The sequence below is a fragment of the Bos javanicus genome, chromosome 5 (genome assembly GCF_032452875.1).
Source record: "Bos javanicus breed banteng chromosome 5, ARS-OSU_banteng_1.0, whole genome shotgun sequence".
Lineage (NCBI taxonomy): Eukaryota > Metazoa > Chordata > Mammalia > Artiodactyla > Bovidae > Bos > Bos javanicus.
Window position 1 is genome coordinate 31,550,342 of NC_083872.1, and position 20,413 is coordinate 31,570,754.

Consider the following 20,413-nt stretch of genomic DNA (forward strand, 5'->3'; position numbering starts at 1 on the left):
GCAGAGAACGTGACCACTCTGAGGCCTGGCAGCATTTGTTACTCTAACTCCTGCCATGCATGAGCTCAGGACCCCTTGTAGTGGTCTGTCCTGGCCCCTCCCAAACTAAGCACCAAGCTCTGACTCCTTCAGGAATCTCTCACAATCCTGATCTCACAGGAATTGGGGAATAATTTCCCACTCCCTCATTTCCTGTGTACACAAGTTACTTCTAGATCAGTCTGTTTATTGCACTTTCTCAGTCCCCTCTTCCCATTAGTCAGCCACTGGAACCAGGATCCCACCCTCTTCACCGCTCCATCTGCAGTACTATCTTGTTCTTCTGCAAACACGTCCTGCTCAATACAGACTGAAGTTTCTGTCATTGAGAATAGAGTGATCCATAAACCTGGAAAAGAAACAGCCTCAGATTCAGCCACGTTAGGCTGGACTGGGGGTGGGGGGGCACTTAAACCTTGAATGGGCAGGGGTAGTGATGAAGAAGTGGAGCTGCTGCCAATGGGTGGTGCTTAGAGGGGTGGGAGGTGGCAGCGAAGGGAGCAGAAACATTCCAGGCCTCCCACAGGAATGCTGTAGATTCTTGAGTCTGTTCAGAAGTCATAGCCATAAGGTGAAACACAAAGACACGGATAAATCTTTAGCTCCTTTGAATAGCCACTACTGCCCAGATTCTGGGGCCAGTTTTCCCTGGTCCAAATAGGAGCAAATAGGTTTTGATCCAAATAGGACCAAAACCTCCTATTCCATTTTCCAACTCTGAATAGAATGGAAAACATCTCCAGGATTTAAGTGATCTCCCCACCGTTACCCCTCCCAGCCTAACCTGGTCATTGTGCTTTTGATGAGGCAGTGGCGGGGGTTCTGGATCCATGGCATGGTCTCTTCTGGGCGCGCTCCTGCAGCGTTGGACCGCCAGAAGCTGAAGTTCTGAGCATCAGTCAGGGGGACCCTGAAGACCTGATTAGGGACTGAATGGTTGGGCAGGTTATTAGATTTCTTAGAGTTGGGTGCCCCCTTTTGTGCCTCAGGGCACCGCAAGCCCAACCTAGCAACTAGGCTTGACCAGACGCCGAGAAGTCCTGGAAATGTAGTCACCACACCCAGCTCCACTTCTGGATGTCAGCGTCTTACACCCTTCATGGTCAGTGGAATCAGTCTTGGTTCTTCCTGTGTTTGCCACAAGTCAGTCTCCAAGAGCGCTTTCCCCAGGTGCTAAGGTGGTGCCAAAACAAGTGGTCCACCTACTTGGTTTCTTTTCTGTTTGGCCGTGCCACATGGTTGTGGGATCTTAGTTCCCCAACCAGGGATTGAACCCAGGTCCTCAGCAATAAGAGTGCAGAATCCTAACCACACAACTCACTTGGAAAATGTGCAAGATGGATCTACTGGTTCTTCCTCCCCTCCCCCTTTGGTTATTTCAGGAAATTCTTTGAAATTTAGCAGTGATACTGCCTTATATTTAGGTATTGCTAACATATAATTTATCAAGTGAAAGTGAAGTCGCTCAGTCCTGTCTGACTCTTTTCAACCCCATGGACTGTAGCCTACCAGGCTCCTCCATTCATGGAATTTTCCAGGCAAGAATACTGGAATGGATTGCCATTTCCTTCTCCAGGAGATCTTCCCTACCCAGGGATTGAATCCGGGTCTCCCACATTGTAGGCAGACGCTTTACCGTCTGAGCCACTAGGGAAGTCCTATAATTTATCCAGTACCTGTTAAATTCTAAATTTTGTATTAGATATTTAAAAAATTTTGAATATCAGACTTACCTAGATTTTTTTTTTTTGGATTTTCACTCTTAATTTATTGTATAAATCTAATTATATTATACCAGTGTATAAAATTTGTATATGTTTTAAAACTTAGAATTATAGCCTAATATTCTGGCTATCTAGTCTTTATTATTAAAAAAAAAAAAAACCCTACTGTACTATTGGGGCCTTCCAGGTGGCTTAACGGCAAAGAATCTGCCTGCCAATGCAGGAGACTCGGGTTTGATTCCTGGGTTGGGAAGCCCCTCTGAGGAAGGAAGTGGCAATGCACTCCGGTATTCTTGCCTGGGAAATCTCATGGATAGAGGAGCCTGGGGGGCTACATACAGTCCATGGGGTTGCAAAAAGTCCAATAGGATTAAGCAAAAAAAAAAAACAAACCACACTTCCACTTTTCACTGTTACAACTAGGCTATTAACATATTGATACAGTTCTGTCACCACAGGATCCCAGAGTTGCCCTTTTATAGTCACATACTCCTCCCCAGACTCCTTGGTAATTAGTAATGTGTTCTTCAGTTCTGTTATTTTGTCAGTTTAAGAATGTTGTATAAATGGCATCATACAGGGGACTGGCTTTCTTTACATAATAGAATTTCCTGGAGATTCCTGCAAGTATCTGCCTATATCAGTAGCTTGTCCTAGGTACTTTTTTAAATGTAAGTTTCTCTTTCACAGAAAACACTAGAGTGTTAATCCAGTTTTCAGATGGTCCAGAGAGGTTAAGTGATCAAAGGATTTTGCCCAAGGTCACACAGCTTGTTTGGAGTTGAAACTCAGTTCAAATTCCAAAGCTTTGATCCTCATAACAATCCTGTAAGATTGGTGGAGTTGGCATTTTCTGCCCTTTTTTTTTTAAATGAATGAGGAAACAAGTTAAAAAAGGATAAGTGACTTATCCACGGTGAGACACTAGAAAGAGACAGAAAGTACTCACAGAGACAGAGCAGAACTCACAAAGTTCTGCTGTCAATTCTGATTCAGTTTTTATCTTATCTTGTTTACCTCACTACTGGAGCCTATTTCTCCCTCTTCTCAGTCTCTTCTTGGCTCTTTCTGACCTTGCTGCCTGCTCTAAAACAGCGCCCCACCACATCCCAGCCACTTTAGCAACACAGACGCACCTTTTCTGCCCCTAGAATGGTGACAAATCCAAGACACTTACATGTCTTTAACGATACCTTCCGAACAGCTTCGTGGTACTTTGTGTGGCTATTTTGGTGCACAGAATAATTCCCATCTTCTGAGAAAATAGGGGGAAGCCTAGTGGGTACTGGATCCTTCTGGTCTGAAATGAGAGCAGACTTGTTCTGAGTACCTAGCAAATGGGATTATTCGACTTTCTCAGTCTCTGGTCTCCATGCTAACCAGGTACAGGGCAGGGATCCCTCCAAGCCCCTCACAAGCCAAGTGTTGCAGGGTAAGAAGGGGTTCATGGGACACAGTAGTATCAGGAAGAGCATTTTGGGCAGCAGGTATCAAGTGTGTTAGGAGCATTAGAGAGGTATTAGCTTGCTTTTGGTTTAGAGCTGGACTGGTGCTGGGTCAAGTGGAGAGGGACAGGGCCAGGAGCTGGAAAGGCAGTATAGAGTGGGATAGTGTAGTCTTAGGTTTAGGAATCTTATCAGATGCAAAATCTGTATCTTCTTATAGTGACTGAAAAGATGAGATTTTCCTTACCCCAGTGCTGTGGTCTGAATGTTTGAATTCCCTCCACTCCCCGCCCCCCGCCCCCAACCAAATCCATATGTTGAAAACCTAATGCCGAAGGTAATAGCATTTGGAGGCGGGGCTCTTGGGGTGTGATTCATGAGATGAATCCCCCATGAATGGAACAAGTGCCCTTATAAAAAGAGGTCTGAGAGAGCTTCCTGGCCCCGTCTGCCATGTGAGGGAACAACAGGAAGTCTGCAACCTGGAAGAGAGCCCTCACCTGGCTTCCTGATCCTGGACTGCCAGCCTCCTCTGAGAAATAAATCTCTGTTGTTTATAAGCCACCCAGTCTATGGTATTTTGTTACAGGAGCCTGCATGGACTAAGATACCCAGCCTCTCTTGTAGCAAGGCCAAGGGCCAAGAGTTTTGGCTAGGCCAATCAACATGTCTTCTTCAGATTTTGAATCAAAGATTGGGGTTGCAAAGAAGCTGGGACCATGTGAAGCCTTTTTCTGTTGATGGAGGTTGGGGCAGTGAAGCTGCCTCTTGTCTCCAGCAGCATTGTCTGGGGCCCAGTGTCCTCGGCGCCAGCAGTGTCCACCACAGCACTGAATGCACTGGTGTCTCTGCACAGCCAGGTCTATGGCATGATTGTGAACCTTGTTCCTGGTTACTATCTGCCAAACTTGGTTCTCTGTCCCTTCTACAGTTTTTCTGTGCCTCCTAATATTTTTTAAACAACTACTTCAAGGACTTGCCTGGTGGTCTAGTGGTTAAGAATTTGCCTTGCAATGCAGGGGGCTTGGGTTTGATCCCTGGTCAGGGAACTATGTCCCACACGCCACAGAGCACCTGAGCCCATGTACCACAACTAGAGGGTCTGTGGGCTGCAGTGAAAGATCTCACATGTTGCAACTAAGACCTGAAACACCTGAATAATTATTTTTTAAAATAAAAAATTACTTATTGTATAACACACACACAAAAAGTTATATATATATAATTTATACAACTTAATGAGTTTGGAGATAAGTATACACCTGTGAAACCATCACTAAAATCTATGCCACAAACATATCTGTCTCCTCCAAAAACTTCCTCTCACCTTTATTATTATTTTGTAACAAGAACATCTAACATAAACTCTCGTCTCTTTGCAGAGTTAAACTTCCTCTCACCTTCTTTATTATTATTTTGTAACAAGAACATCTAACATAAACTCTCGTCTCTTTGCAGAGTTAAACTTCCTCTCACCTTCTTTATTATTTTGTAACAAGAACATCTAACATGAACTCTAGTCTCTTTGCAGAGTTTTAGTATATAGTATAGTATTTACTATGCTGTACAGTAGATCTCTAGGATTTATTCTTCTTGCATAGCTGAAACTTTGTACCCTTTGATTATTGCCCTCCTGTTTTTTCCTCCCCTGAGCCTCTGGAAAACACTATTGTATTCTTTGGTTCTATTGAGTTTAATTATTTTAGATTCCTCATATAAGTGGTATCGTGTAATATGTGTCTTCTGTCTGGCTTATTTCACTTGGCATATCTTCCAGGTTCATCCATGTTGTTGCAAATGCCAGGATTTCCCTAGGTTTTTTTTTAAGGCCAACTAATATTCCATTGTATGCATTTACCACATTAAAAAAATCCATCCAAGCCCTAATGGACATTTCTGTTACTTCCATGTCTTGGATAGTGTGCATAATGCTGCAACAAATATGAAAGTGCAGATATCCCTTTGAGATCATGATTTCAATTTCTTTGGGGATATATATACCAGAAGTGAGATTGCTGGATCATATGGTAGTTCTATTTTAATTTCTTGAGAAATTGCCCTGTTTTCTACAGTGGCTGTATCCATTTGCTTACCTACCACAATGCATGTGGGTTCCCTTTTCTTCTCACCAATGCTGTTAACTTTTGTGGATTTTGTTTTTTATTATACCCACTTTAAGAGGTGTGAGGTGATATATCATTGTGGTTTTAATTTGCATTTCCCTAATGATTAGATGTTGAGCATCTTTTCATATACCTGTTGGCCATTTGTGTGTCTTCTTTGGAGAAGTCTGTTCAGATCCTCTGCCCATTTAATTGGATTTTCTTTATTTTTTGCTGTTGAGTTATAGGAATTCATTATGTGTTTTGGTTATTAACCCTTTATCATATATATGGTTTTCAAGTATTTTCTCCCATACTGTAGGTTGTCTTTTCAATTTGTTTCTTTTGCCATATGGAAGCTTTTAAGTTTGGTGTAATCTCACCACCATCTTTAAAAAAAATTCATGTTCTGCTTAAATAGGCTAGATTTGGCTTGCATCTCAGAACTGAGCTTGTCGTGAACTGGATCAAAGTTTGCCATTCTCTCTGGAAATCGTTTGTTGAGATTGCTGCCTCATCTTGGGTGGGTGGTGGGGATGCCCGCTGTTCTGTAGTTCTTCCGCAGTTCCTGCTTTCCCCTTTATTCTGCTTGGCCCCACACGTTCATCATCTCTGTCCCTCCACCCTCCCTTTTGCCCTCCCATGGACATCCTTAACATTCTCTGCGACAGTGACACCACCAGAGTGGGGCAAAGTTTGAGTCCCCTCCATTGACAGTTGAGGGCCGGGACAGGTGGAACCCTGGACTGAACCAGGGGTTGGCTTTGTACTTCATCGCAGGTTACATTTCCTAGAAACAGTGTCATCTGAGTTTGGTTGTTTGACTTTGGGCTAAGTGAGGGTGGCGGAATGTCCATGGCCAAGTAAGTGCAGACTGAGGAAGAGCAAGAGCATATTCCTAGTGAGCAATGGGACCTGGACTGCAGGTAAGTACTAACTAGGGTGCAGGTGACAGTGGGAACTCTTTCTCTGGTCCTGAGGCCTCAGGCTGATTGTTCTTTAAAGTATAGCCATATGAGTATTATCAGATGACTGTTATGTCAGTTTCTGAGTAGTAGGTGCCCAGCTTCCTGTATGGGTTACCATGTGCTTGGAGGTATCTTAGACAGTATCACCCACTTGGATGCCTTCTTCTTGAATCAAGCACCAGTTGGCCTACTCCTCGGATCAGTATTTGGCAAGCTGGAAGATATTTTTGGTAACCCATAACTTTGCCAAGTTTTGGAAGCCATCTGAGGTGAAGGGTGGTGAGGGGTAGGTAAGAATCATGTCACAGCTACTGTGAAAGGGCATGTTCTGGATAGCGTGATGCAATGAACTCTTTATAAGCAAATTCCACTGTGGCAAGGGAGAAAATTTCATCATTTTTTTGGCAGATGGTATAAGAGAGGTTCTTCATCCACTTGGTTAATACTATACTGCATATGGTTTTTTGTGGTAAATAGATAGGAAGGGCCCTGACAGCTGCTTCTAGAACCAGGCCATAAGTTAGGAATTGCCACATGACCAGATTTAATGCTTTGAATGGACTGTGAAGGATATATGGGATAATGCAAAAATAGTTGGCTGGATCTTCTACTTTTCCAAATATATGTTGCAGATTTCTCAGTAGTATAAGGGCCCCTAAGAAGGTCACAAAATCTTAGTTTCCCACTGCTTTGCCCACTGTTTCTGTTAGTTGGAACTGGGGCTGATTGGCCACAATGTTTTCAGGCTGAAAACTCTTTAGAATGGGTCTACCTATGATGGTTCAGATGGTAAAGAATCTTCCAGCGATGCAGGAGACCTGGGTTTAATCCCTGGGTCAGGAAGATCCCCTGGAAAAGGGCGTAGTTACCCACCCCAGTATTCTTGCCTGGAAAATTTCATGGACAGAGGAGCCTGGTGGGCTATAGCCCATGGGGTCACAAAGAGTTGGACGTGACTGAGCGACTAAGCATGTACGCTACCTCAGTGGCTCCCAGAATTCTGAATTTTAGGTTAAGGTATTTGCCTGTCTGTTCCAGATTCTTAGTACATAGTGATGATAATATCTAACAGATATTACTTGAAGTTGGTGTCACTGTAAGCAGAGTAATACCACCCAGACTAGAAATGCATGCAAGATATTTGTAGAACATACTTGTAGAAATGCAAACAACATTTCCAGATGTTGTGGTATTGTACATAAAATATGACTCCTATCTAAGAGGTTATATCAGATACGAGGCAAGTTGACTAGAGTATTAACACAGACTGAAACTGGTTGGAGTATTTTTGGGAGCTATCTTGCACTTAGTCTTTCCTGATATCAGGAAATTGTCAGTGATTTGGGAGAAAGTGAACAAGAACATAAACCCAGGGAACCAGACCAATTCACAGGGCACATTTTACACTTGGAGGCAGTGCCTTTACCTCCAAAAATATCTTCCTTAAAGTGGTGCAGTTCTTCAGAATTCTGAACACAGGAAAAGTGTGTGTGGGGGGGGCGGGGCGGCAGCCATGAGATAAGAGAGAGACAGTGCTGGTTGCAGACTGCTGATATAAAATGGACTGCATGGATCTTCTAGCGATAACAACAATAAGAGCTGATATGCAATGAATGTGCTTGGCACAACTGTAAATACAACGTGGGTACTATTACCTTATTTTATAAATGGAGAAATGGAGGCCCAAAGAAGTTTAGTGATTTGCCAAGATCACATGACTAGCATATGGCCAAGACATGATTTAACCCAGCACTCTGGCTCTACTGCCCATGCTCTTAACCACCACATTAAATTGGCTTTTGAAATATCATCAGGGTTTCCAGGAAAGACCAAGGGCTAAGGAAAAATATGAACTGACAGAACTACCCTCTTAGTGGGCTCTCTTGTGTATAGCTCAATGACGGCCCTGTTAAGGGTGTCTTCTCACCCTAAAGAAGCCTTGTGTTGGGTAAGGGACTTTGTAATGATATTACCTTGTTCCAGAAGCAGATCTCTGCCTCCCTGAGCGTCACTTAAATGCAGAACATCATTTCCTATGACTAGCATCGAGGGAACAGAGAAGACTGGAACCTGGTGGGTCACTCTTCAGTGGATTAGACCAGTCTCAGCGGGGAGAACCGGTAGGGAAAGACCAAGCCCCTGTGGAAAAAGTGGTCTACCTGCTGCAATACAGACAAAGGCACCTACCTTGGAGGTGCCCATTCCTGAGGCTTTGGCAGGGTGGTATTACTCTGCTCGCAGTTATACCAACTTCAAGACAACTGCAAGTAATGTCTATTAGATGTTATCTAACTGTGAGTAGCTTGAGTATCTTCTCCCTCTAGTTTCAGGTGGATGAGGATGACGGTCTGTAGCAGCTATGAGATGTATGAGTGTTTCCAAAAATTCACTTCTATAATTTCAGTATGTTTATCCATTTAGAAAGGTGGAGGAGCTCAGACTTTGGCCAGTTCACTCTTGGCTGCATTGTGCCATTCACGCTCCTGTTCTAAAAGCCAGAACTACAGTGCCCTCTGCTGGAGTCTAAGAATGGCATATCCAGCTGTCTTCTCATAGCGGGTCATCAAACAGGCAGCTAGGAGAGGTCAACAGAACTAGGAGACTGAGCAGAGTACTTTCCAGCAAGGGTGGGGAAAACCACCTATGGGATCCCTTTGACAAGATCCAGAAAATGAGAATACAAGTGATACATACTCAGCTTTTACCAAAGATTTACTTTTTCTTTGAAGAGATTCATTTGGAAGTAAGAGCAACTAGGAGGACTCGTTATGGAATTCCTCTGGGAGGAGGAATGATAAGGCTGCAGTGGAGGAAGATGGAGTGAGGCCCTTTGGATATGCAGAGCTCAGAGGTCACTGTGTCTGTGGCTGGAGGGCAGTCACTAGAGAGTCTGGCAGGCAGACTCTGTCATTTGTTTCCAATTAAGAACAAGTATGAGCACTCTTTACCGCCAATCCCCATCAGTCTGCCTCTGAGACGCCTGTCAGTGGGCAATGCCCTGAGTGGAGATGTGCGTTGGGATGATGTCTAGCTTGACCTAGGTTTTTCATATAACAAGGCAAGGGAGTTGTCTTAGCAAAGGGCCACATAAGGGAATTTTTCTGAAATTCTAAGACACTTCTGAACCAAGAAAAGAGTCCACATGTGATGCTAAAAGAAGATGGGAGAACAAGATTCAAAGCAACTTGTGAGACAGATTCAGCAAAGGAAAGGACAGATATGTGGCCAGGCTCTCCTGGGGATAGGGAAGGGAAAGCTTAGGCACTCGAGGTGAATGAACTCAGGAAGCTGGGCTGAACCTGCAGGGGCAACTAGTAGAATTAGGATCAGTAAGGTGAGTCTGGGAGGGGTAGGAATTACTGATTGGTGGACAAGAGAGTTCTGGTCACTGGTCAGGGATGCTCTTCTGTGAGCAACTGCAATTGACCAGGCTCTTTCAGGGTCTGGATGAGCTATCCTTTGATGCCAGCTAGCATTTGTTGCTTCTCAAGAAATCTTATGGTTAAAAATATTGCTTTCCATGGGAACTCCCTGGTGGTCTGATGGTTAGGACTCGGCGCTTTCACTGCCAAAGGGCCCAGGTTCAATCCCTGGTTGAGGAACTAAGATCCAAATATATATACTGCTTTTCAGGTTCTCTACCCCTGGCAGGTATGTTTTGAGTAGCAAATATATTCTAGTCAGAGGAAAGGTATATATTCCCTATGTAAATAAAATTATGGTTTTTAACTTTTCTTCCAATCATCTGTCATACAGTTTTATGTGCTAGGTCTTAGGTGTATTACATACATTGAATATTTAATTTACTCTCCAAAACAGATCAGTAAGGAAGGCATTATCATCTCCATTTACAGGTGAGGAAAATGGGGCACTCTGAATTTGCTTAGTGTGAGATAGCTTTGAGTACCTGAGAAAAATGAGTTTCTGAAGTCAAGGATAAACCAAAATATGCTCTCCACACCCAGTTTTCCTCTTTGGCTTTTCTATTTTGGTTCTTTATCAGGAGGAAAAGAAAGGAAGGGGGCAGAGACTGGCAGAATATTTAGTTACCTGTGTTGTCTCACTTCTACAAGTTTTCATTATAACAAGGAAAGCTTGAGTGGGCCCTCATATCTACCAGAAGTGAAAAAAAACTTTCTTCAAAGAAAAATCGTGAATAACTTAAAAATATCATTATAGTATGTGTTAAGAATGTGAAGTGTTAATAGGTTCATTTTAATGTTGCTGTTAAAGCCCTCACTGAAGAGCCAGGTAAGAGTGGCTGATCTGAGCATGGAGAACAGGTTGAAGTGCTAGTACAGGCAGTCAGAAAAAGGTCAAGCCTCTTGAGTGAATGTATTAACAAGGTGAAATCAGTCAGAAAGCGAGCAGAGCCAGAGACTCATTCTGAAGACAAGTGTGGGTTACAACTCACAGTCCTGTAAGATCACTTGTGTTGTGGAACTAAGGGTGAGCAGTCAGGAACTGTGTGTTCCTTAAATTAATGAATGTAGAAATTGAGATTAGAAAGACCTGGTTAAGCATGGTGGATGGATGTGGTTTTGTAAGAGCCAAACAGAATGCAGAACGCAGTATTTTCTCCACACATACTTTTTCCAAACCAGTTCTGAAGTAACAGAAAGGTATGAAGTAAGTTCCCCATTATGGTGGTCCACATTCCCAATCCTCTACCAGCTGACATATTGTAAGCAACATTAGCCCCATCCGGATTCAGAACCAGGTGAGCTCTGTTGCTCTTTCTTGTTAATGTGTTAAATAAGATGAAAGCTAAGAGTTTACCATTTAATTTAGCAACATCACCATGGATAGGAGCACTGGTGACTAGGTATGTTTCAGTGGACTGGTGGGGGCAAGAGCCCGATTGATGCAGGTTCAAGAGAGACTGGCAGGACATTTGGAGACAGAAAGACCCGACAATTCTTTTAAGAAGCTTTTGACAGAAAGACCCGACAATTCTTTTGAGAAGCTTTTCTGTATAGGGGGTAGGCAGGGAAATAGGATGTAAGGTTTTAAGGTGGAAGAAATTATAGCATGTATGTATGTAGATAGGAATGGTTAGACACAGAAAAACTGATGCAACAGTTGGAGTAGTATTGGAGTAGTATCTTTGAATAGTCAAAGATCTGATGCACAAGTGGAGGGGTTGGTCTTAAGTGTGTAGAACATTCACTTGTTATTATAAGACATATATGGGCACAGATGCAGGTAGATAGATAGATATGGTTTGTGAGGGGTTATATAAATTATCTTCCAGTTGCTTCCATTTTCACTGTGAAATAGAAGGAAAGTCATTATCTGAGAGTGAGGATAGGGGAGGAAGTGGTGGAGGTTTGAGGGAAGAGAAGGTATGAAGAGGCCTTCAGAAGAGTGCATAGAACAAAGAAATGTAGTCTGACATTTGGGCAGCCATGAAGACCCATTTAAGTTTAGTGATCAGGAATTTTAAAGTGAGGTCAATCAGCATGGTTGTTTTTCTCCTGTTGATGAGTCTAAACTACTTTTCCTAGGAATTTTGGTATAATCACAAGTGGGAGGGGGGAGAGTGGTGGAGAAAGAAATGGGGACAACAGCTTGAGGGGACCATATGATCGGAGAGGATTCCTTTTTTTCCCAGATGGTAGAGATTACAGCATATTTGTATACTTATGGGAATGATCTGGGAAGAGGGAAAAAACTGAGGGAAAGGGGATAATTACAGGAGCAAAATCCTTGAGGTTAAGAGTGGATTAGATCCATGACTTCCCTGGTGGTCCAGTAGTTAAGAATCCGCCTGCCAATGCAGGGATGCAGGTTCAGTCTCTGTTCCAGGAAGATCCCACGTGCCACAGAGCAACTAAGCCTATGTGCCACAACTACTGAGCCTGCGCTGCAGAGCCCATGCTTCATAACAAGACATGCCACCACAATGAGAAGCCCATTGCGCTGCAACAAAGAGTAGCCTCCACTTGCCACAACTAGAGAAAGCCCACTTACAGCAACAAAGATCCAGTGCAGCCAAAAATAAATAAACCTAAAAAAAGTGGATGAGATATAATAGACAAATGGAGTTAGTTCATTCATTGTAGCAGAGGGAAGATAGAAATGCAGTGGAATGTTAGATGTGATGATGGAAAGTGTCTTCTGATTACTCCTACTTAGTTAAATAAGGAACAAGGAAGTTACTACCTCAGAGTGAGGATGGGAGAGGGCATTTTAGAGATTTGAGGAGAGAATAGATGTGAAGTTGCCTTGAGGAGCAGGAGAGTGGCTAGGGAAATATAATAGGATTATCAGGAAGTCCCAAGTGCTCACTTGAGATTTGCGGTTATTGTTCCTAATCATTCTAGGAAGACTAGATGTCCAGGAGGACAGCCATACACACATACCTTTGTCTTGACAGATTGCCCTGGAGTTCAACACTCCAACTCCCTTGAGTTTCATAGCCTTATCCTGAGCTTCTAGAGTCAGCCTATGTACCCCAGAGCTTGGTCACATGAGCCCAGACTTCAGTTCTGGGGCAGCTGAAGTGGCTTCAAGGGAATACTAGAAACAGAACATAATTGCTATTGAGTGGAATTTTTACATAGAAGTCTGAATAATACAACTGAAACCAAACTTCGCAGAGGGTAGTCAAGTTCCCTGAATGTCTTTGTGCATAGATATTTCAGGATGTGCACAATTAAAATGACTGGTGAAGAACATACAATATGCTGCCACTTTATCGCAAAAGACACACATGGATTGAAAGTGAGGGATGGAAAAAGATACTTCATGCAAATGGAAACAGTAAGAAATCAGGGGTAGCAATAGTCTTATTAGACAAAATAGACTTTAAAACAAAGTCCATGAAGAAAGACAAAGAAGGACACTATATAATGATAAAGGAATCATTATATTACAAAAAGAGGATATTACATGTGTTATTAATAACATATATACACCCAATACATACCCAACAAGACAAAATGGTTCTCTGAAGAGGTATTACAAAATAGCTGAAAAAAGAAGAGAAACAAAAGGCAAAGGAGGAAAGGAAAGATATACCCATCTGAATGCAGAGTTCCAAAGAATAGCAAGGAGAGATGAGAAAGCCTTCCTAAGTGAACAATGCAAAGAAATAGAGGAAAACAATAGAGTAGGAATGACTAGAGATCTCTTCAAGAAAATTAGAGATACCAAGGGAACATGTCATGCAAAATGGGCACAGTAAAGGACAGAAACAGTATGGACCTAACAGAAACAGAAGATACTAAGAAGAGGTGGCAAGAATACATGGAAGAACTGTACAAAAAAGGTCTTAATGAGCCGGATAACCACCATGGTATGTTCACTCACCTAGAATCAGACATCCTGGAGTGTGAAGTCAAGTGGGCCTTAAAAAGCATCACTACAAACAAAACTAGTGGAGGTGATGGAATTCCAGTTGAGCTATTTCAAATCCTAAAGGATGATGATGCTGTTAAAGTGTTGTACTCAATATGCCAGCAAATTTGGAAAACTCATCAGTGACCACAGCCCTGGAAAAGGTCAGTTTTCATTCCAATTCCAAAGAAGGGCAATGCCGAAGAATGTTCAAATTATTGTACAATTGTGCTCATTTCACATGCTAGCAAGGTAATGCTCAAAATCCAAGCTAGGCTTCAACAGTATGTTAACTGAGAACTTCCAGATGTACAAGGTAGATTTAGAAAAGGCAGAGGAACAGAGATCAAATGGTCAACATCTGTTGGATCACAGAAAACCCAAAGGAATTCCAGAAAAATATCTACTTCTGCTTCACTGACTAATCTAAAGCCTTCGACTGTGTGGATCACAACAAACTGTGAAAAATTCTTAGAGAGATGGGAATATCAGACCACCTTACCTGCCTCCTGAGAAATCTGTATGCAGGTCAAGAAGCAACAGCTAGAGCCAGACATGGAACAATGGACTTGTTCAAAGTTGAGAAAGGAGGCTGTATATTGTCACCCTGCTTATTTATGCAGTGTACATCATGTGAAATGCTGGACTGAATGACTTGCAAGCTGGAATCAAGATTGCTGGGAGCAATATCAGTAACCTCAGATATGCAGATGACACCGCCCTAATGGAAGAAAGCAAAGAGAAACTAAAGAGGCTCTTGATGAGGTGAAAGAGGAGAGTGAAAAAGCTGGCTTAAAACTCAACATTGAAAAAACTAAGATCAATAGCATCTAGTCCCATCACTTCATGGCAAATAGGTGGGGTAACAATGGAAACAGTGAGAGACTTTATTTTCTTGAGTTCCAAAATCACTGCAGATGGTGACTGCAGCTAAGAAACTAAAAGACACTTGCTCCTTGGAAGAAAAGCTATGACAAACTTAGTGTATTAAAAAGCAGAGACATCATTTTGCCAACAAAGGTCCATCTAGTTAAAGCTATGGTTTTTCCAGTAGCCATTTACTGATACGAGAGTTGGACCATAAAGAAGGCTGAACACCAAAGAATTGGTGCTTTCAAACTGTGGTGGTGGAGAAAACTCTTAAGAGTCCCTTGGACAGCAAGGAGATCAAACAGGTCAATCCTAAAGGAAATTTCCTGAATATTAATTGGAAGGACTGAGGCTGAAGCTGAAGCATCAGTACTTTGGCCACCTGATTCGAAGAACTGACTCATTGGAAATGGCCCTAATGCTGGGAAAGACTGAGGGCAGGAGAGGAGAGTGACAGAGAATGGGATGGTTGGATGGCATCACTGACTCAATGGACATGAGTTTGAGCAAACTCCAAGAGATTAGTAAAGGACAGGGAAGCCTGGCGAGCTGCAGTCCATGGGGTTGCAAAGAGTCAGACGTGACTGAGTAACTGAACAACAATAATGGAAATACACCCAATATGGGAGCACCTAATACATAAAACAAATACTAACAGATATAAAGGGAGAAATTGACATGAGTTATGTGTACATATGACGTATGTGTATATATGTAAATATATGTGCATATATACATACACACCTATATATGGCAAATATTTCAGTAATAGTAGAAGACAGCAACGGCACCCCACACCAGTACTCTTGCCTGGAAAATCCCATGGATGGAGGAGCCTGGTGGGCTGCAGTCCATGGGGTTGCTAAGAGTCGGACACGACTGAGCGACTTCACTGTCACTTTTCACTTTCATGCATTGGAGAAGGAGATGGCAACCCATTCCATTGTTCTTGCCTGGAGAATCCCAGGGACGGGGGAGCCTGGTGGGCTGCTGTCTATGGGGTCGCACAGAGTCGGACATGACTGAAGTGACTTAGCAGCAGCAGCAGCAGGAGACTTTAACACCTCACTGACATCAAAGGACAGATTTTCCAGACAGAAAATCAGTAAAGCAACAGAAATCCTAAAGAACACAATAAAACAGCTGGACTTATATCTACAAGACACTACATCCAAACAAAACAAACAAAACAAAGAACCAGGACTTCCCTGGTGGTGCAATGGATAAGGATCTGCCTGTCAATGCAGGGGGCACATGGGTTTGATCCCTGGTTTGGGAAGATTCCACATGCTGAGGAGCAACTAAGCCCATGCACCACAACTACTGAGCCCATGCTCTAGAGCCCACAAGCTGCAACTACTGAAGCCCACGTGCCTAAAGCCTGCACCACAACAAGAGAAGCCATCACAACGAGAAGCCCACGCACCAGAATAGAGTAGACCCTGCTCGCCACAACTAGAGAAAGTCTGTACAAAGTAACGAAGACCTAGCACAGTCCAAAGTAAAAATAGATAAATAATTTTTTTAAAAAGAACCAGAGTACACATTCTTTTCAAGTCTCAAGGAACATTTTCTAGAATAGACCACATAATTTCACACAAAACAAGACTCAACAAAGTTAAGAGGAGAGAAATAATTTCAAGCATCTTTTCTGACCATAGCAGTATGAAACTAGAAATCAACCACAGGAGAAAAAAATGCATGTTACAAATGGGAGATGAGCCACAGGTTTCTGACTGGGATACAGTGAAAGTAGTCTGTGATCAAAGTGGGAGTTGGAAGTGCTTTGCTATAGTTTGGCCTTGAATTGCTTCTAGATTTTGAAATTCGCTCTTAGGAAGTTCTTGCCTTACCTCTACACATGGCTGGTTCATTCTCATTCTTCATGAAGTTGCTCAAACATTACTTCCTTGATTATTGTCTAAAGTGGACCTCTCCAAGTTACTTTCCATCATGGGATCTATGAACTCAGTTGCTTCCAAGAGTCAGGCAGATAATGAATGAAACAAACTGAGCAAGAAACTTGTCCAATCAAAATGGTCAGCTGCTACTTTGGCCTTTCGTGCTCATGTGGGAACTTAGGGCCAGTGCGGCCAGTTCTAATCTTTAAGAGAAGTCAGAAATGTGGAATTTACATAAAATCTCCTGAGTTTTAGATGTTGGTCCAAATTTTTTCAAGAAATCACTCTGCAGGCTGAGTCTCGCCCTCTGGCCAGCAGTTTATAACTCCTGAGCCACTGGATCAACTCTCCCACCCTTATATCCTTTCCATACTTGTTATACTTGTTATAATCTGTGAAATCTTGTTTATTTATTTATCGTCTGTGTTAGTCACTTTTGTATTCCCAGTGTCTAACACTGTGCCTGGCTCAGTCAGTTACCAAAAAATAAATATCTGATCTTGAATGAGAAGGGGAGTCTGGATTGATGCCATACTTGGGGTTTTTCTATGTACTCTGAATATTATATATATGAATTATAAATGTGTTTTATATGTATGTGTGAATTATAAATTTGTGTTTATATAGAGGTCTGTGTATATATATAAATATGTGTATACACACATACACATCTATAAATAGCAAATATTTTCTCTTAGTCTTTCTTTTATTTATTAAATTTTGGCCATGCTGCATGGCTTGTGGGTTCTTAGTTCCCAGACCAGGGATCAAACCCAGGTCCTTGGCAATGAAAGTGTGGAGTCCTGACCATATAGACTAACAGGGAATTCCCCTCTTAGTTGCTTTCTTACCTTTAACTTTATGATGTCTTTTGATACAGAATTATAATTTTTTATTTAGGAAAGATTGTCAATCTTTAATTTTAGGCTTCTGGGTCTTATGTCCTATAAGAAAGCTTTCTGAAATCATCCTAGGATTGTGAAAATATTTTACATTTTCCTCTAATATTTCTATAGTTTTGTCTTATATGCTTAGGTCTTTACATCATCAAGAATTTATTTTTGTGTATAAATATGAGGTAGATATCATATTATGCTAATGATTTCCTTTTTTACTTAATTTACAAAGTGTTTTCTAAAAGTATCAAATGCCTTTTTAGTTCCTAGTGATAGTTGGATATAACTTTTGGACATACAGGTGTGATGTATTTATATTTATCTATTTCCTAATAGTAAATCCTCATTGCATTTCTGGAATAAATCCTACTTGATGGTATATGATTGTCTTTATTCTTGAACTTAGTCTATTAGTGAATTTGTCCATTTATTGGTCTATGGGTTCCTCTTTTGTACTGTATTCTGTATTGTTTTATGTTATTTTATCAGTTTGTGTTAGTATTATAAAATTAATCGGTTATTTTCATTTTTTTCTATAAAGAATGGAATTATCTGTTAACATTTTGAAAATATTTCCTGTCAAAATTGTCTGAGCCCACATTTTATTCTACACACTGTAATAACTTTCATTTTCTCTTATGATTATTGATTTAATAAGTTTATACTTATTTATTTTTAAATGTGTCTTATAATCCAAACATTTACAAAAACACATAAGCCTCTTTTTACTTACTTGACAGTGTTCTTTGAAAGACAAAAGTTAATTTTTATGAAATCCAAGCTGTCGATCTTTTCTTCTGTCATTTATGCTTTTGCTGTCATTTATTACAAAACATTGCCTAATCCAAGGTCATGAAGATTTTTCTTCTAAAAGTTTTAAAGTTTTAGGTCTTACATTTATGTCTGTGATCCATTTTGAGTTTATTTTTGCATGTGGTGTGAGGTGGAGCCCAATTTCGTTCTTTTGCATGTGATTATCCAGTTTTTGCAACACCATTTGTTGAAAAAACTATTCTCTCCCATTGAATTGTCTTGGCACCTTTGTTGTAAATCAGTTGACCATGAATATAAGGGTTTATTTCTAGACTCTCAGTTCTATTTCACTGATCTAATATGGCAATTCTTAGGCCAACATCACCATGGTCTTGATTATAGAAGCTTTGTAGAAGAATTGAAATTGGGAAGTATGTCCTCCATCATTCTTATTCTTCAAGATTGCTTTGGTTATTCTGGATACCCTACTTTTTCATATGAATTTTAGAGTATCTTGTCAATTTCTATCAGATATCATTATTTTTGGGTAATATTTCTTTTTTTTTTCTTAACTGAAGTATAGTTGACATACAATATTACATTAGTCTCATTTGGGTGATATTTCACCACAAGGAATTCTAAGCTTCTAAAATATGTCTGGAAAGGGACCTCACATTTATCGCCACACCCCCATATCCTAACTTACATATAGAATTTGGCAAATATTCAGGAATCTCTAGCTTGGTCCAGGACAAGCTTATCTAAGTTTTTATCAATAATTCTTTTCAATGTCCTAGTTCCTTGATGTATTTTAGAATATTAAATGTGAATAGCTCAATATTATAAATATTAGGAGCTCTTCTAAAGAAGCTCCATTGAATAGGTTTGCTAGACTAATTAATGTTCTGCATTTCCTCTGAAAAGTATATTAAAAGATGCCTATAACACTCCAGTTGCAGCCAAGAGCTACTCTCTAGCATACCTGCATACTTATGCTCCCACCAGTTGAACTGTATGCATACCAAGAGTCAGCTGTGATTTTTCTCCCTGCAAAATTTACTCCAGTTTTACTTTGTAATTACAATTTAATGATATATTACTTAAACTAATGGAATATGTATTTTTAAAAAAGGATCAGTGGGTGCCTCCGTGAGGTTTACTGCTGCTGCTGCTGCTGCTAAGTCTCTTCAGTCGTGTCCGACTCTGTGCGACCCCACAGACGGCAGCCCACTAGGCTCCGCCGTCCCTGGGATTCTCCAGGCAAGAACACTGGAGTGGGTTGCCATTTCCTTCTCCAATGCATGAAAGTGAAAAGTGAAACTGAGGTTTACTAGGGGCACCCAAAGCAAATAGTCCCAACCTTTCTCTATAAAATGTATCAAGCAAGAATTAAATAAACTTCTGGGATATTAAAAAAAAGAGCAGTGATTTTGTATAAAAATGAAATTGAATGCTTTGGAAAAACTCATGCCTAAATTTCACACTTGGAGGTAAAATGGATGTGAGTTAGAAAATTACCATTTTGCAACTATCATAGAGATAACCGAATCATCAGTATAAGCTAAAATTAGTAAGAAAAAGTTTGATGTAAAATAGGGTATTTACATTTTTTCAAAAAATCTTCCTGGAAATCACTACTAATTACAAAATAAAAATAGCAACTTTGAAACTGTTTGGGTTTCTGTCTCAGGGGCTCTGAAGAGCTCTGATACTGTAGTACTTTATGTCTCAGTGCAGAAAAGAATTCAACAAGAGACAAAATGATAGATAAGAAGTAGCTGATTAGAAAAGGACACTTGGAGGCTTACAAGTAGGTGGACAAGGGGATGCCATGCTCCGAGAACTTACTGGGCTAGTTTTATAATCATAGGAAAAGTGGGGAGAGGGAGAAGGACATCTTTGTCTTTCTTGAGTAGACGTCATGCTTCCATCATCAGCTCCTCCTCCAGGTTGGGCAAGGGAGTTTTCTTGTCCCTACATGGTCAAGCTAGGTGCACAAATTATTGTTTTTTATGTGTGCAGAGAGCATGTCCTAGGGATCATTAACTTACTGACCTCAATGGGCAGGATGTGCGTCTCATGCCACCATTGTTTTATTGTTTTGGGGCATGTCTTCTGCCGCTGTGTGGTTCTGTTGCTAAGCTAGTCTGCTTGGTTTCGTGGTTAAGCAAACCTGCTTTCTTAAGTAATCATTAAATTACAGGGTCTCCCATACTGTTTCGTACAATCTCCCAGTGGGATTAACTACTTATTTACCTATTTTGTCCCTTTACTCTGTCGCTATCAACTTGGCAGTGAATAAGACTGGAAAACACCATCTTAATCAAATGGTCAAAGTTAACATCACCAATAATGGGACAAAATGACATCGCAA

At 41.1% G+C, this 20,413-nt stretch overlaps 1 protein-coding gene across 2 annotated transcripts in view; it reads right to left on the bottom strand.

Moving 5' to 3' along the window:
- Positions 1-205: 205 nt before the first annotated feature.
- SPMIP11 (sperm microtubule inner protein 11) overlaps positions 206-20,413 on the bottom strand; it is a 44,355-nt gene continuing 24,147 nt past the window's right edge. For both annotated transcript variants that reach the window (XM_061416300.1, XM_061416299.1), the window contains exons 2-4: positions 2,941-3,063; positions 824-968; positions 206-388 (exon numbers count right to left, since the gene is read on the bottom strand). In XM_061416300.1, the coding sequence (XP_061272284.1) occupies positions 340-388; positions 824-968; positions 2,941-3,063 (317 nt within the window). In that variant the 3' untranslated portion in view covers positions 206-339. The remainder of the gene's footprint in view (positions 389-823; positions 969-2,940; positions 3,064-20,413) is intronic.